Source organism: Sus scrofa, chromosome 1, assembly GCF_000003025.6.
Source record: "Sus scrofa isolate TJ Tabasco breed Duroc chromosome 1, Sscrofa11.1, whole genome shotgun sequence".
NCBI lineage: Eukaryota > Metazoa > Chordata > Mammalia > Artiodactyla > Suidae > Sus > Sus scrofa.
The window spans coordinates 271,751,365-271,769,617 of record NC_010443.5 but is presented as its reverse complement, the minus strand read 5'-3'; the positions used below and the strand labels follow the sequence as shown (position 1 = coordinate 271,769,617).

Here is an 18,253-nt window from a genome sequence, read left to right as displayed (position 1 = left end):
TGATTGTATGGAAGTGGGTCGTATTAATTGCAAATGGGCTAGACATCTGCTCACGAACACGGAACAATTTTTTTTAGCTCTATTTTGTTTTTCTATATGATCTACCAGAGTGATTAAGTGAGTGCTGTCGGTGATGCTGTTACAAGACCAGGATTGTAGAGACTTAGCACGTAACCACAAAAAGGAATTTAAGCATGAACCTTGGAAAGTTCTGGAACTGGGAGCAATTGCATATCTTAGAGTTGATAAGTTTTTATTCACAGTCTGTCAGGGAAGCGTTTCCCATCGTCGGAGCTCCTGTTGGTCTGGCGCTCCACAAGCCCGGGTCCAGCGGGGCCCAGGCGCTGGGCTGAGCGGCCCCGCTGAGCTCTTCCTGCCCTTGGGGAGTGAGGTGCGCGGGGCAAACCAGGAAAATAGGATTCAGGCTGCTGGGGACTCAGGAACAGGCCGCTATTCCTTTCCTGATAGTGACGCAACAGTGTTGCGCAAAACAGATCTCTCAGAACGCTAATTCTCAAGGAAGATGGCAGCAAGCCCAGTAAGTTTCAGAAGCAGTCCCTGGTCAGACAGGCGTGGTTAAGCAGGTTCCTCCGGCGCAGTGCTTCCCAGGGCCTTCCCCTCAGCCTGTGCGCCGCGAACCCTCAAGAGGAAGGTGATGTCTGCACGGTTTCCCCGACCCACTTGGCCACAGACCCCTTTCACGGCGTGCAGTTTGGGAAGTGTCGTGGAGACCTTCCCGGGTGCTTGCTTTAGAATCAGGAGTGGAGGACTCAGGTGAGGCTGGCTCGGTCGTGTCTAACCACTCTGGAGTCCCCTCACCTCTCTGGACCTCTCAGGACCCGGCTTTTTTCAGATTCTCAGGTTCCAATCCACTGGTACCACTGGCCCAGTTAGGGAGCAGGCGGGGAGCTGGGGCCTCTGTGCGTCCCGTGTCTTTACCCGACAGAGAGGAGGGTGACACGTGCCGTAGCAGCAGTGATTGGGAAGGACACGTAAAAGATGGGAACGGTGAAAGGACTTCTAGAGTGAGTGACGTTTTTCCTAAAGCAGTTTCCTGACCCTGATCCAGCACCTGCTACTGGAGGGGCCCAGTCAATATTTGTTGAATGAATAAATTGTTGGTACTCCGAGGCCTTTGCAAAAAAGCTCTCTCATGTTGAGAGACCATTGTATCCTGTTTCAGTTCAGTTCAGTTGCCCAATGTATGTAACCGTTCACACCTTCTGGAATCAAAGGTTAAAACACCATAACTTTCCTGCACTTAACGGATGTCCCTTTCACACCAGAAGTCGCTGCTGTGTACCGCCTCGCCATGAGCAAAGGTTCCTGGGCCTTTGTATTCTAGAAGTGGGAATGATTTAAACTGATTGATCCAAACCTTTGCTCCTTCTCTCTTGGCGCCAGTGACAGAAAGCTGACCGTGTTAGGGGGTGATGTCTGCTAGCGTGGAACTGAGCAAAGCCAGTTGACTCACCGGAGGGCCGAAGGCTGCAGTGCGAACCTCTGACCTTGACCTCATTCCCTTCAGGCATCGGAAGCACCAGCCCTGTGATAATGGTGTGACGTCTTCTCCTGGGGCTTAGCGGGGTTACTTCCCCAGTTCACCGTCTCCTTCTGCAGAATACGCCTTGTCACCCAAAGGCAGGATCTCTCGCTCACCCTGAACGTGGGGAAATCACTGGGAGCACTTCCTTTGTGTAGACTCTCTGTTGGGGCACTATTGCAATTAAGTTAGATTGATGAAAGGTAAATTCCAGTCCATACATGCAAAAAAAGTCTCTTGTAAAGATCCTAATTAGTATGTGTGTTTATCTAGCCTCTCATGGTTTAATTGCAACCCGTCTTGCTATTTACAAACAGGCATCATTAAAGAATAATGAGTGTATGAGAACATTAATGCCAGCAGCAGATGAGGTAACCGGCGGCTGGCGGGGAACGGGAGGGGTGGATGGGAGGACTGCTGGTTTGTGTTATTTGCAAGCAGAGGAGAAGGCAGAGCGATCCTTTGAACCAGGAGGGGATGACGGGACAGACCTTATGCAAGGTGGCAGCTTGTCCTTTGGCTGCAGAGGCTTGGGCTGCTTCTAATTTGCCCCTGCGATATAATCTGGAAACACATGCCACGACTTTTCAGTACATTTTATATTTTTCCTCCAAAAAATCACATTTTAATTTTAAACTACTCTAAAGCGAAGCCAAAAAAAAAGATTTTCCATGACCTTAGCTGGAAGCTGTTAGGTTGAAGCTCTCTTTCCAGCCCCACACTGCAGGGCGTGTGTACTTCAAGTCACCGAAGTGGCCCTGGGATGGCAGAAACGCCATCCGAAGTGTGGGTCTTTCCTCAGACAGCTCAGCTCCAATCCCTTCAGCAGCTTTTTTCTTTTTAATATCCAGAGGTAAAAGAAATTGAGGAATAGGTGTAGCACTTTAATACCTCATTCCAATTTTACATAATTTGCAGCCATTCTTTGAAGTTACAAAGCAGTTTTATCTTTTCAGATGGATGCTGGAATCATGTATATTCTACTCTAACCTGGTTTAAGGGTATAGGAAGGCTGAGAATCCAATTGGGGTAGGACTAAAACCTTAGGAAGAGAAAACATCGCAGAAGAACCCAGTAATAATAATGTTCTCATCATGTATTGCGTGATTCTGTGATTTGGGGTATAGAGTAAGCGTACCTCTAAAACCACTAAGGAGCAGGTGTCGGGACAGAGGCGGTGACCTGGAGCCCCGGTCGCTGTGGCTGGTAGGAGTAAAAGCCTGAAGGGCCCGTGCCTCAGCTTCTCCTTTCGTTACCATTTTCATTGCAAACAGTTTTATGTTCCATATAAATGCAACTTGCTGCTATTCAAACTATATTAGAGCCTTAGATTTCTGTAGGGATTCCTGGGTGTGTTGAAGTCCAGGGTTCAATTTATTTAAAATCAGGTTATAGGAATTCACACTTTTCAGTACATTTTATATTTTTCCTCCAAAAAACCACGGTTTAATTTTAAGCTGCCCTAAAGAGAAGCCAAAAGAAAAAAAGATTTTCGGTGTTCTGACCACTGCCTGTATTTAAGGACGCAGCTCGCTGCATCATCAAACACAGAAGGACCCAAACAGGCTTGTGTCTCTTTTGTTGTTGTTAACTTGCAACTGTTCCATTTGCAGCTCACAGAACTGTGGGGCATATTTTTCCCATTCATATTAATTGGATTTTAAAGTGACCTTGTCCGTGTATTGATTTGAATTAAAATTTTCTACGTCAAGGTCAAGTTGGCACATATCCTACAGTTGAAATATTAAAAAGCCAAGTGCCGCCTAACAGGGTATCGACAGACGTGGAGATGTATCGGGGCCACGCTGGCCCCAGAGGGCACCGTGGTGCCATTGCAGCGCCGGTGGCGGCTGGCAGGTCTGTGTGGGGACCCCCTTCACCTGGACTTGAGTCACCTCATCAAAGGGACGGTTCTTGTGTAAGTCCATGGAGCCACCTTTCCGGGGGAAGGAAGTCCTTGAGCTCCTCAGAGCCCCGATAATGCCCAGAGCTCAAGAGTGTGGGTTCAGGGCGGGGCTTCAGCGGATCTGAACTCCCCCAGGCTGCCCTGCGAACGGAGGTCTGGGAGGCCTGTCCATAAACCGGAGCTGCCGCCCAGCCTCGAGTCCCAGCCTCCCGGCTGCCCCGTTAGCGTCTCTCCACTTCAGGTGTTTCCCAGGTACCGTAAACTTAATAAAAGGGAAGTGATGCCCTGCTCCCGGTTCGACCCTCTGCCTCCCCGTCTTAGCCCAGGAAATAGCAAAACCTCCGCCTGGTGCTCAAGCCGGAAACCTGGAGGCTTCCTTAGTTTCCCCCTTTTGCTCACTCCCGTCCAGTCAGTCTGTCAGCAAATCCCGTCTTCAATTCCGTCTTGCTGCTACCGGAAGTCGGCTGGCGCGTCCCCGCCTCTGCCACCACTGTCCCTCGAGGCTGTCATCCTCCTCTCCGGGGTCTCCCTGTGTCTTCTCTTCATCTCGCCGCCAGGCAGCCAGGGACGTGCTTTTTTAAAGCGCACATCTCACGTGGCAGCCATTCCTCTGCTGAAAAGCCGCGGTGGCTTTTCCGTGTCACCCTCCCCCCACCCGAGCGCAGCTGAACGTCCCGGAGCCTGCGCCCTTCCCGAGCACCCTGGGCTGGCCCTGCCCAGCGCCGGCCGCTCCCCGCAGCTGCTTCCACCCGGTGTGAACCTACCCCCTCACCCAGCCTTACCCTCTGCCTAGCTCCACCCAGAGGAGGCATTTTGTTTTCCTCTGCCAGCCCCCAGCCCCCGACCCCCAAGAGAATGCACGTGTTCAAGAAATAGTTGAGTGAATGGAATGAATAGTTGAATAATTAACCTAAGTGCCATTTTTCACATGTAAGGGATGCCTAAATAATCCCTCTTTAAACTGTCCCCTTTTGGTTCATTTCCTTAAAAATTTTTTGCAAATTGTCTATTTTCAAGTGTATGCTTGTTTGTTGCCTGTCTCCACCACTAAACGTTAGCTCCCTGAAAATCTCTCATTTATCACTTCGTGCCTGATGCCGAGCCTGCACAGAACATGTATTTAACAAGTAACTGGGGGGAGTTCCCACTGTGGCGCAGCAGAAACAAATCTGACTAGAAACCATGAGGTTTCAGGTTCCATCCCTGGCCACGCTCAGTGGGTTAAGGGTCCGGCGTTGCTGTGGCTCTGGTGTAGGCTGGCAGCTGTAGCTCCAATTAGACCTCTAGCCTGGGAATCTCCACATGCCTCAGGTGCAAAAGACAAAAGATTAAAAAAAAAAAAAAAAAAAAAAGGAATCGGGGGATGAAGGAAGAAGGGAAAGCAAGCCATTTGGGTTCAGGGCAGCTCCAGGTTCCACTGCATCTGTCTGTCTGGTTCGTCCGTCTTGCCTCCGTCCTCTCCCCAGCTCTCCATTCCTCCACCCTCTCTTCCTACGTGGCCTCCTTCTCACAGGCGTGCCCCCCCTTTGGTCTTTTTAGGGCCGCACCCGAGGCATATGGAGGGTCCCAGGCTAGGGGTCGAATCGGAGCTGTAGCCGGCGCCCTACGCCAGAGCCACAGCAACGCGGGATCCGAGTCGCGTCTGCGACCTGCACCACAGCTCACGGCAATGCCGGATCCTTAACCCTTGGAGCGAGGCCAGGGGTGAGACCTGCATCCTCATGACACTAGTCGTGTTCTTAATCCGCCGAGCCACTGCAGGAACTCTGGGGTGCCCTTTTTTGTTCCCAGTCTTCTGCATGGTCTCCAGGCCAGATTCTGGAAGGAGGCATTTGACTCGGCAGAGCCAGTGTAGGCAGAGCCCATGGACCACGTACCTTCCCCAGGCCAGCCGGTCCCGCCGGTCCCTCCAGGACAGAACATAGCTGCTCCCCGGGCAGTTAGCACCGCTGAGGGCACGGCCCCCTCACTGCCGTGCGCAGTGCAGGGCGCAAGCGAAGGCCGTGTGCCCACGGGGGTCCCTCATCCCATCCTTTCGGAGAAACTCGACAGTTTCAGCGTGTTTAAGAAAACAACAGTCTCTCCTTTTGTCGCTAACCCATATCCTGCTTCATTCCCACAGCATCTTTTTGGATCTAGAAGCCCTGTTTTTATACAGGCATCATATTCTCCTTTTTCCCAGAGAGGTTTATGTACATTTTATAAATGAAAATGAACTAAATTCTATTTTGACGATTTGGGGGATTTTTCATTACGCTGCGAGGGAAGCCCGGAAGGTGGCCAGAAAGCAGAGTCAGGAAGCCCGGGTCTCCTCTCTTGCCGCTTTGCTGCTTCACGTTGTGTGGGGCTTTCGTTACTGTCGAGGGGACGTGGAGCCAGGTGGGAGGAGGACTGGAAGGGAAGCCGATAGTCGTCACGAGAGGCAGAAACTTATTTCTTTACCCTTCCCGGTCTTGGAAACAGCTAAGGAGACCTGGCAGGCAAGTCCTCTCTGGTGGCACCCCGTCCAGCCAGGCAGTCCCGGCTTTCAGAGAGGAGTGCGTCCAGGAAGGTCAGTGGTGCCCAGATGGTACCGCCGACGGCCTCCTAGGAAGTGATTCCGACTCACCCTCCAAGGGAGAAAAGGGGTCCTCGTTCCCTAGGCGGAGGGTTGCGGAATTGTTCAGAAGGCGACTCTGCGGTGCTGTCTGCACTCGCAGCCACGCGGTGGGTGCTGGCTCCCCTAGGCACTTACCAGCACTGGCTGCCCTGTCCTTAGAAAGGCTTCCGTTTTCGAGACGAGGAAGCTGGAGCTCACGTGGGTTGGCTTTCCCAGAACCACACTGCTCTGTACGTGGCAGGGGCGGAATGTGACCCTGGCCCCACGCCACGCTGCCTTTCCCAGGATGGGCCTGGAGAGGGGGACCCAGCGTGGCCACGGGCGCACCCGCCACGTTGGAGTCACGTGCTAAGCCCGCCACAAGTCTGGTGGCCTTTGCTCCTCAGAGCCGCCTTCTCCTGGGTCTGCAGGCAAGAAAGCGAGGGCTTAGCAGGCCGGGAAACTTGCCTCAAATCGCAGAGCCTCAGATTTAGGGGCAGAGCTAACATCTAAAGTCAGGTCTGTTTTTCCCCCAGGGTCCCTGCACTACCCTCTGTGGTCGCTAGCCCTTCTGGCGAGGTGGTTTTCTGACTCTGGCAGACAGAACCTACAGTCAGCTTATCTGCCTGGCTTTTCCCATGCCTTTGTCAAGAGGGGAAACATCATTCATCTCTTGAGGCTGAAACAAGCTTCATGCCTCAGGTCTAGTTCATACGTAGGGGTTGCTTTCCAGCTTCATTTTCTCTCTTTCATTTTTTTTTTTTTCTCTTCGGCCACACCCATGGCATGTGGGAGTTCCCAGGCCAGGGATGGAACCCGCGCCACAGCAGGGACCGCACCAGATCCTTGACCCACTGCACCACCGAGGAACCCCGTATCTTCCCTTTCTTACGGTTCACTCCGTTGCCTTCATTTTATTACCAGAGGCACAGCTGAGCCATCCCGTTGAGCAAAATAAGCGACCTCGGGCCTAAAAGATGACCGGTTTTATCACTGATGATCCTTCGGTGTGACGGCTTAGTTTCCCAGTCACGTGGCCCATTTTCTTGTCACAGTTTGGTCCCTGCCCAGCGCTTGGCCAAAGCCAGGGCCGCCTCCTCCAGGCCTTGACCGCAAGTTTCTCTTCTCCACCTCAGCTTGGCCAGAGTCGCAGCCTTTCCAGGTGGTCTGTCCCAGCGCTCTCTTGCCTATTTTCGGTCTCACAGTTTTCCTAGAAAGAAGCAACAGCCAGTTTCCCTCTGTACCTCTCGAGTTTCCAGCCCCTTTCCTGCCGCAGCTTTGCAAAGCCCGCTGTGAAGAGAACAATTCTACCCAGCACGGTTCTGTCAGGACTGCACATAGCTAGCAGCTGTGCAAAATTCAGAGTACTAACTTAAAAAAACCCTGAAATTAGACAAAGCAAGGGTTTTCGTAGTAGCTTGTAGATGGGCTCAGGAGGGTGGGCATAAGGCCATTTGTGAGGGAAGCCAGGAGTCTCGCAAAGCGAGGCTTAGAGCCACTTACCAGAGTCCCAGAATTTGCAGCTGGGTGGTTAGAGGATTAGGTGGTTCAAGGCTCTGTGGTCTAAGTCAAGGTCTCATGATTTAGAGACGCTGCTGTGGGGCCAGGGGCCCAGCACATGGGAAGCGGGGAGAGCAAGAGGGAGGCTGCTGGCCCTGCACAGGGAAGCAGGGACCTCGCACTCAAATCTCCGTAAACCTCACCTTCCTTCTGTTAAGAATGAGCGGAGTTCCCATTGTGGCTCAGCAGGTTAAGAACCCGACTAGTGTCCATGAGGATGCATGTTCAATCCCTGGCCTTGCTCGGTGGGTTAAAGATCCAGCGTTGCCATGAGCTGTGGTGTAGGTCGTAGACGTGGCTCAGAGCCCACGTTGCTGTGGCTGTGGTGTAGGGCAGCAGCTCCAATTCAAGCCCTAGCTTGGGAACTTCCTTATGCCACAGGTATGGCCCTAAAAAGAAAAAAAAAAAGAGAGAAAGACTGGGACAGCTGCCTGGGCTGTGTCGCAGGGTTCTTAGGTGGAGGAGAAGCTGTAGCCTGGGGCCGGGCCCCAGCTCTTGTGGTGGAGCCAAGGGGAAGTCTGCGGTATCCCAGGAAGACCCCCAGACGCCAGGGAAAAGCTTGAGGGAGTTTTTCCAGGTCACGTTGAAGAGGCCGTGGAGGAATGTTCCATGGGGCATCGTCTGGGGAGTGCTCGTCCGTACAACCCACTCCACCTTCAAGAGTGTGGGGTAAATTGGACAGGCGCCAAAGCAGGCAACTTCCATCAGCTCGGTGACTCAGCGCCCTACCCCGAGCTCCTCAGGTACCCTGCGAGCCCTGCCTGGTGTCATACCGCGTACCCTCCGTTTAGCTCAGGTATTCGTCAGTTTTGTCACCTCCTTCGAGGAAGGGGCCACATCTGAGACTCCTTACCTCTCTGGGCTTCAGTTACCCCTATGGCCATGGGCGAGTGGGAGAGAATGACTAGTTAGAGCCTGACCCCTCGGGCTCCATGAGTCTCTGAATCAGCGTCCTTGCCTGGCGCTTCACACGCCCGTGTCCCTGTGCATTCAGTAAGTAAATGCCAGTTAGTTAGTGTCTTTGGCTTTATCCTCATCTTTCTTTGGAATTAGTACCAAGAGGAAGGTGCTTCCTACCGGACTGAGGCACAGCCTCCCGAGCCCCCACTGATGCGCCCATCTGCCCCTCTTCCTCCCTCCACACCTCTTTCTACTTAGACTTCATTATTTTTTGCAGGGGGGGGGTCTTTTTAGGGCCGCTTCCGCAGCATATGGAGGTTCCCAGGCTAGGGGTCTGATCGGAGCTGTAGCTGCCGGCCTACACCAGAGCCACAGCAACGCCAGATCCAAGCCACGTCTGCGACCTACACCGCAGCTCACAGCAATGCCGGATCCTTAACCCACTGATTGAGGCCAGGGATCGAACCCAAGTCTTCATGGATGCCAGTCGGGTTCGTTAACCACTGAGCCATGATGGAACTTCATCTTTCTACTTACACTTTGGAAAACATCCCTTCAGGTATGGCAGGCCCCTTAAGGACACCTACTCGGCGAACTCTTACCTCGTTGGGACTTGGAAAGTAGCGTTCGTGGCCCTGCGTGCACTGAGCAGAGCTCAGCCATGCAGCCTTTGGGTGACAGATACTGTGCTACCCACTCCACCTCCCCCTCCCGTGCTTTATGCCAGGCCCGAGGGGGCTGTATCTAGCCCTGGCTCCTCCTGCAAATAAGCTCTTGGGCAGCTCGCCTCCCCTGCATCCTAGACACAGATGCTGCCCAGGTTCAAAGGGCCTCCCCCTGCACAAGCTGGGGAACTAAGTTGCAAGTGATCCGCTTCTCTGTCCTAAGCTCGCATGGTCTGCTGATGTAGATAACGCCTCAACGACCGGATTTGTTACTGCTTTTGCGGATCTAACTGTCCTCCCACGTTGTGACTTGCCTTGTCGTAGGGAACCAGAAATTCTCTTGCTGCAATTCTGCTTGGCAGGTGACTGCTCTAGAGCAGGTAGAGAGGACCAGAGTTCAGCCCCTGCTGCTCCTGCAAGGGGTAGGCTGTGACCGCACTTCTAAGGGCACTTTCTGGAAGGGTGGCACTTCTAAGGGCGCTTTCTGGAAGGGTGACGGCTGGCCTGGCGGCTGGGTGGCCCCACCAGTAGCCTCTTTCCCAGGCGCTCCCCGGTTCCTGTTGAGGGAGCACAGTGCTCCCCTGACTCTTGCCAACTTGCCATTTGAACACTCTGGGGACAGACGCAGGAGGAGCAGTGAGCACACTCCTCAGTAGGGAAGAAGTGTTACCGTGGCAACAGCGAGCCCGCTTCATTACCAGATGGCATTAGCTTTATTTGTGGGATCCCATAGCAGTTGCTAAGCACCGACCTGTAACCACATCCCTGGGAGTTGTGCCTCTGACCGGCCAGCGTTGGCTCGTCTGTAGCCCAGCGTCTGTTGGCCAGTCTTTGGTGCACTGCCGTGTGAGTCTACCAGATGCCACGGTCCTTGCAGCCTGGTGCATCCAGATAGGTTAGAAACCGGCACCGCCCAGGTACACGAGAGCCGGAATCGTTATAAAGTGACCTGTGGGCTGGAAGGAACGCTGGAGAGACGCATGAGGCTCCTCTCGAGGGCAGGACTTGAAGGGCTTGTAGGACCCTCTGCGGCACCACCTCTCAGGAGAACGAGGCTCACGGCCACTGAGTCGCGTGCTGCGCGCCGGCCAGGCACATCCAGTGGATCGCCGCGTGTCATTTCCTCTGCGGGCCCCTCCGCATTTTGCACCTGAGTGAACAGGCACAAGAAGTGGTTTGACTTGCCCTTGGCCACTGCCTGTAAGTGGCAGGTGTGGCACAGAGTCCCTGTGCACCGGACTTCACGCTAAATGGCCTTCTTCGGGAGTCAGTGAGGTCAGCCACGTGGCAGCTTCGTGCCGTCCCCCCAGACCGCCTGCGTCTCAGGCTTACAGACTCTCAGCAGCCATTCAAGAGGAGCACATTTTTGTTCACACCTCAGGACCTGCACAGCTGTCCCCCACTCTCTGCAGCAACCCTTTAGCTAGGCGTGACGGCAGAAGGGCAAATTAGCATAAGCAGCAGTTTCACTGGACTGGAGGCAGCAGCCGTTTGATGTTAAGTGGCTTCAGATCATGTTGCCTTTGCCAAGTCCGGACAAGGGTTTGGGCCATGTAGCAAGTAGTAATAACTGACCCTGTGCCAGCCCCCCGCCGCACCCCTTATCAGTGCATTGTCTCCTGGACGCCTCCCGGTCATTCTGAGGCACGCTGTCAGTATCTCCCTTAGATGGAGGAAACTGATGTTCAGAGAAGGCAGACGGGCCAAGCTCTCCGGCTGGCAGAGCTGAGACCCAATGCCAAGTGCGCCTGATTTCAGAGCCTTGAAATGTTAATGAGCTTCACAGCTGTGTATGTAGTTTTGTTATGACCACGTTTAAAATTCAGAAAGCCTTAAAGCTATGCATAGTCCACCTAGTTGAGTACCTGGGTCCTCTCTGGCTCCGTAGAAAATAAGATCTATCAAGCTTCATGGAGTTTGGCGGGTTTAAAAGATAATAAAAGCAAAGCAAAGCAAGACTTCACAGCACCGATTTTGCATAAACTGCTGCTGCCCAGAAGAGACAGGAGCCATCGGGATTCTCTTGGTGAGCCTCCCCACCAGGGCACCTTCCCCAGTAGGGGTGCACGTCTGTGAAGCCACAGCGCACGAGGACAGGTGTGGTCGTCAGCCGATCCCAGGGCTGCAGAGCAACAACGCTGGCACGAGGGGTTGGGGGGTGGTATGATGGAGTGAGGTGGGGGGAGGGTGGAAAGGATGGCGGGGGTGGGTGGGCAATATGACTGCAAAGTAAATCTATCCAAAATTCTCTACCCCTTTTGCCCTGGTGAGCGCTTGAAATACCATTTCCCACTGAAAAGAACCAGAGCTGCTTGAGGGAGGTGGCTGATTCATGACCTCAGATGGGGCTTGTGCAGGACAAGCCTGGCGTGTCACATACCAGATAGCAGGGAAGCCATCACAGATAGCAGAGTTATGACCAAAGGGTTCAACCTCAAAAAAGATGCCCACTAGCCACCAGCAGAGCAGTTTGAGCCTCAATTAGAAGAGGAATGTGATAGATAAAATTATATCAAATATGTTTAACTCCTTGAGTTTATAATAATGTTAAGGGAAAAAATCTAAGCCATCCACATGGGAAGAAAACTAATGAAGCAGTGTGTGGTTTGAAACCTGGTAGCTGCAGGGAAAGACTCGAGCATTTGTCCTGTCTTCCCTACATAATAAACTCTACCACTGGGTAACCAATTAGTAGATGGGGGAGTTTTTCTTTATAGAAGTGTTCCAGCTGATAAATGAAGGCTGGATGATCACACTGGAGCCTGACCGTCTGTAACCCCTGGTGCACTTAGTGGGTCAGCAGCTCCCAGCATCACACCCTGAGACGCTTGACCTCACGTGCCTCCCCTTGGCAAACTGTGACGCTGCCCACGAAGCAGTCTTGCCAACAAGACATCAAGCCCAAGTCTCATCTAATTACCAATTTACGGGATGTACAGAGAAGGAGGAGTATGTAAAGTACACCAGGAGGACGCCAGCAGCACGATCCAGGCTGCGGAAAACTCTAGAAAAAATGACCCAGTTTCTTCAACTAAGATGGGGGGCGGGGACAGAGAAAAGAATACACTTAGTTTAGGACACGAGACTTAGGACACGTGTCAGCCGGTCACATTGTGTGGGCCATGTTCAGGTCCTTATACAGCAGACTTTTTTTTTATTGTTATTGTACAGTTGCATTATTTAATTATAATTATCATAAACTCTTTGATGGAGAGGAAATCAGAATCAGATGTAAGAAGACTTCAGCATTCCAGAAATGATGTCAAATGACCCCCTTCATGGTGGATTATGCACTTATTTACTATGAGATATATTTCTTCTCCAGAGATTCCTTGTTTGCGTATCAATTGTAGATTTTTGGTTTGCAGTTATTCTGAAGTTTTGATGTAAGAGTCTATATGTATATGAGATTGTTTTAAGTTGTTGTTCTCTTAATGGCAAGTTCATCTCCAGTGTCCTGCATTTGTATCCACCTCTTCTCATGGTTTCTGATTTTGGTGGTGTAATTGTGCATGGATGATTTCGTATCTTTACTGTAAATATACCTTTATTGGTGAGCCTTGTCATGTGTGGAATTTTTGTTTCCTGTTGCTGTCTTTTCTTTCCTGCCTAGAGAAGTTCCTTTAGTATTTGTTGTAAAGCTGGTTTAGTGTTGCTGAATTGTCTCAGCTTTTGCTTATCTGTGAAGGTTTTGCTTTCTCCTTCAAATCTGAATGAGAGCCTTGCTGGGTGAAGTCATTTTGGTTGGAGGTTTTTTCCTTTCCTCACGTTAAGTATATCATGCCACTCCCTTCTGGCCTGCAGAGTTTCTGCTGAAAAATCTGCCGATAACCTTATCAGGGTTCCCTTGTATGTGACTTGTTTCTTTTCCCTAGCTGCTTTCAGGATTTTCTCTTTGTCTTTAATTTTGGTCAGTTTGATTAATATGTGTCTCGGTGTATTCCTCCTTGGGTTTATTTTATATGGTACTCGTTGTGCTTCCTGGATTTGAGTGAGTGGTTCCTCTCCCATGTGAGGCAAGTTTTCGGCTATTATCTCTTGGAATAGTTTTTCTGTCCCCTTCTGTCTCTCTTCTCCTTCTGGCGCTCCTGTAATACAGATGTTGCGGATGTTGGTACAATTAACGTTGTCCCAGAGTTCTCTGAGACTCTCTTCATTTCTTTTCAATCTTTTTTCTCTTTTCTGTTCCGCATCCATAATTTCCACTAATCTGTCCTCCACCTCGCTTATTTGTTCTTCTGCCTCCTGTATTCTGCTGTTTGCTGCTTCTAGTGAATTTATTTCAGTTATTGTATTTTGCATCTCTTCTTGTTTAAGTTTTATATCTTGTATCTCTTTGGTCAGTGTTTCCTGTAAGTTATCCATCTTTGCCTCCAGTTTATTTCCAATGTCTTGCATTATCTTCAGCATCGACAGTCTAAAGTCTTTTTCCTGGATGCTGAGAATCTCCTGATCACTTAGCTGATTTTCTGGGGTTTTTCCTTTCTCCCTCATCTGAGTTATAGTTCTCTGTCTTTTCATTTTTATAGGTTTTTGGCGTGGTGACCTTTTTACAGATAATAGAGTTGTAGCGTCTCTTCCTTCTGGTGTCTGCCCCCCTTGTGGCTGAAGTTGGTATGGGGGCTTGCTGTAGGCTTCCTGATGGGAGGGTCTGATGCCCGCCCACTGGTAGGTGGAGCTGATTCTCATCCCTCTGGGGGGTGGGGCTTAGTCTGTGGATGGGATCAGAGGCAGCTGTGTGCCTGGGGGGTCTTTAGGCAGATGTTTACTGAGGGGCGGGGCTGTGATGCCACCTGGGTTGTTGTTTGCCCTGGGGCTTCTCAGGCTGACTGAAGGGTGGGGCCAGGTTTTCCCAGAATGGCCACCTCCAGAGAAAGGCAGCTGCTGAATATTCCTGAGAGCTTTGCTTGATTTCAATGTCCTTCCCTCACAACAAGCCACGTTCACCCCTGTTTTCCCAGGATGTCCTCCAAGAACTGCAGTAGGTTTGACCCAGATTCCTATGGAGACCTCACTCTGCCCTGGGACCCAGTGCACGTGACAGTCCGTGTGCGCCTTTTAAGAATGGGGTCTCCCTTTCCCCCAGTCCTGTGGAGTCCTGCGCACAAGCCCCACTGGCCTTCAATGCCAGATGCTCCAGGGGCTCTTGGTCCCATTGCCAGATCCCTGCACGTGAGGGTTCAATGTGGGGCTCAGAAATCTCACTCCTGTAGGTGAGTCTCCGTGAACCAGTTAGTTTTCAGTCTGTGGAGCTTCCCACCCGGGAGGTATGGGGTTGTTTACACTGCGAAATCGCCCCTCCTACCTCTTGAGGTGGCCTCCTCTTTTTCTTCTGGAGTAGGGTATCTTAAGGTGGTGATTGCTCAGTCTTTAGTCGTGAATTTTGTTGTTTTTAGGAGAGAAGTTGAGCTCCAGTCCTTCTATTCCGCCATCCTAATCCTCCTACAGCAGAGTTTTTTGGGTTTTTTTGTCTTTTTGCCTTTTCTAGGGCCGCTCCCACGGCATATGGAGGTTCCCAGGCTAGGGGTCCAACCGGAGCTGTAGCCACTGGTCTACGCCAGAGCCATAGCAATGCGGGATCCGAGCTGCATCTGCAACCTGCACCACAGCTCACGGCAACGCTGGATCCTTAACCCACTGAGCAAGGCCAGGGATCGAACCTGCCACCTCATGGTTCCTAGTGGGATTCATTAACCACTGCGCCACGACGGGAACTCCTACAGCAGACTTTTTACATGTGGTGTTTATATGGCGTTCTTGCCGTGGCGCAGCAGGATCAGTGCCATCTCGGGGGCACTGGGATGCAGGTTTGATCCCTGGCCTGGGAACCCCATATGCCATGGGGCGGCCAAAAAAAAGACCCCAAAAAATGTGGCATTTATGAGACTGTTGGAATTTTGAACACTGACTGAACTGCAGGTTTGATAATACTAGAGAATTCCTATTGTTATTTTAGGTATTGGGTGGTAGCATGGTTATGTGAGCCCTTATCTTTTTGAGATACAGATGGAAATGGCAGTTATTTGTGTCAAAATAAAACAGGAAGGGAAAAATAGGTGAGGGTGTGGGTAGAACAGAGATCTACTAAGCAAGAGCTGTCGTTGTTTACGCTGGGATGGGTCCGTGGAGGTTCTTTATGCTATTTCCTTTACTTGTGTACATGTGTTTTTAAGTCTCCCGTAATGAAAGGTTTAAAGAAAGTAATTAAGTTCAGTACTTCTGGGAAGGGGTGGATTTCGTTTTGTTTTGTTTTGATTCAATAGCATCCTTTGCTGATAGGAGCAGACTGCTGATAAGAGTCTCCTTACCTTCCTGGGTGGCCTAACCCTCGTGGCTAGCTAGCCCTTGGTAGATTGTATCAAAAGCCTTAAAATATTTGTGCTGGTTGCCCGTAATTATATTTCTACAAATCTGTCCTCGGGAAATAATCCCAAATGCAGCAAAAGCTTGGTGAACAAAAGTGTACATGGCAGTCATGTTAATATGAGGGAAAACTTGGGAGCGACTAATGTTCAGCAGTGGGAGACCGGTTAAAGGGATTATAGGATGTCCACTCAGAAGGACGCCGGTCGCGTGTCCACTCGGTGGACTAGATATTCTATTATACAGAATGCCAGCCACATGTAATGCCATTTTCGAAGACCGCACAGCAAAATGGAACCATACTTATTATGTCAAATTTTTTTTTAATTTTTGATTTAAAATTATATATTTAGTTTCTGTTATAAACACATGGAAAAATTCAAAAGCTGCAAATCTTTGACAGTAAAAAGATGAAAAGGAAGCACCCGCAGAGGTTAATAATGACATTATCATGTCTTCCGATGGCAGAGCTATGAACAGTTGCTTTCTTCCCCTCTTGTCTAATTTTAGATTGTTCCGTAATAAGCATTTGTTAACTTTTTTACTATTCGTTGACTAAAATACTAACATTCAGGGCGTTCCCTCTGTGGCACAGAGGTGAAGAATCCAACTGCAGCAGCTTGGGTTGCTGTGGAGGTGTGGGTTCAGTCCCCAGCCCAGGTTAAAGGATCCACCACTGCTGCAGTGTGGCTCAGATTCGATCCCTAGGCTGGGAACTTCCATGTGCCTCGGGTGTGGCCATTAGAAAATAAATAAACAAAATATAGAAACTCACTATTAAAAACATAAAATACGTGTAACATTTCTAATATCTTTGTGTGTTTTTTTTTTCCTTCCTGAATTTCATTTTAAGAAGCCTGAGAAATTGCTAAGAATGTATCAACATCCGCTAGATTTTTGTTTCTTTGCGGAAACAATTGCTTAGTTGCCTGTTCTTTTTAGCAAAGAGAGTTAAATATGGCCCCGTTGGTGGAGGTATGTCAGAGCCTCACCACGGCCCAGCGCGGCTGTTAATTCAGGGCCCAAGACTACAGAACTGTAACTGGCTTCCTTTCCTTCCCCCCCTTCCTTCCAAGACCGAACTAGAGGCAGAGTTTCCCTTCCTACCTCGGTGGTTTACTGGCATCCTTAAATAGTGATTTCTATTAAGACATAGAAACGACCCATTAAACAGTACCTGGCGTAGCAGCATTTAAAAGTACCCATCCAGACGTGCGATGCTTTTAGTAACACTCTCGTAGATGCAAATAACTGTCATATCGTTTGCTTCCCCTGTTTATATTCTGCACCATTGGGGGCATACAGAAATAGACAAACTCAGCACTAGACGTTACTGGGAACCAGATGCTAGTAAAGTTCACTACATCCAGGACTAAGCAAGGAGAGAGGACCGCTGGCGTTGGGGGACAGTAGGTTAAAAACTGCAAGGAATGGGGAGAGAATAAGGAAAGAATGGCTGAAGGCGGCAGCCCCCAAAACGGCCTCCCGTTGGATGTGCAGGCTCGGGATTGCTGCTTAGCCCAGCAGGGCTCCTTTGGGCCACCCCTGTGAGGCCAGAGCCTCGTGGAACAACCTGGACAGTGGGCCCTGGGCTGGGCCGCCTTTAGGGTCTCATCTAGGAAGTGAAAGGAAAGTATCGGAGGGTTATGTGAGCCCCTAAAAGAAAGGAAGGTGCTCCTTCTATCCCTAGGGCTGAGCCTGTTCCTCAAGCACAGCCGGTTATCTCCCCCCCGCCCCCCCCCGCCGCCCTCACATCAATGAAACGGCACCTTTTTTTTAGGTGTTTGGGGGGTTTTTTTTAATCCCTCACGTGCGATTAGGTCCCAAGAGAGTCAAAGCACTTAAATGTATTTACAGGATCATGTTCCTTTTCAGAAAGGAAATGCAGCTGCTTTTCCTTTACCTTCAGAGCGTCTCCACTTTTTACCAGCTATTAAAAATAGATCGTTCAACCGGGGAGTCTTCGATGCCTGCTTTAATCTCTCTACCTGTTCCACGAGCGCTCGTAGGGTCGAGAAATCAGAAGAAAACAAACGTGCTCACTGACTCGTGGGAGGCTGGAGTCATGGGAGGGCTTTTGAAGGAGGGGATCTCGAGGCGGAAAACAAGAAAGGGGAAGTAAACGTTTGGCACTTCTCCCGAGAGTTTACGAGGCGAAATTAGAAGTAAACTCAGGGTAGGTGGACGAACGGGGTCCCCCCCCGCCCCCGTCCTAAATGCCTTCGGTCGTGCCCGCTCCTGTGACGCGAGCCTTCAGCTTTGCCTGCGTGTGTTTTGACAGGTGACCTTGGGGAAGGTGCTGAAAGTGATCGTGGTCATGCGGAGCCTGTTCATCGACCGCACGATAGTGAAGGGGTACAACGAAAACGTCTACACCGAGGACGGCAAGGTGAGCCTTCCCGGGCCTCCGCTCTGCTTTCCCCTGTTTTCTGAATCCCGGAACCGATGTGGCAAAGTCCCAGATGAAGGACATTAAACACCAGGAATCACAGCCCAAATGATCCACAAGCGTAGACTTATCAGTAGGAAGCTGAACACTTTCCCAAAAAAATCAAAAGCAGTCCTCTCTCTCCCCTTGCATTTTTCATCAAGCCTCTGCTTTTTCTTTTAATCCTGATGCCCTTAGTTGAATTTCTAATGTATCACCTTAGACCCCAGTTGCCTCATTAAACGTGTCTTCTGAGGAAATGGATTTCTTTCCTTTTTCTTTTCTTTTCTTTTTTTTTTTTTTTTTTTCG

At 50.5% G+C, this 18,253-nt stretch overlaps 1 protein-coding gene across 1 annotated transcript in view; it reads left to right on the top strand.

Moving 5' to 3' along the window:
* Positions 1-18,253, top strand: part of MED27 (mediator complex subunit 27) — a 203,458-nt gene that overhangs the window by 158,750 nt on the left and 26,455 nt on the right. Inside the window, 1 exon segment of the mRNA NM_001001644.1 lies at positions 17,797-17,904. Coding sequence (NP_001001644.1) covers positions 17,797-17,904 — 108 coding nt within the window.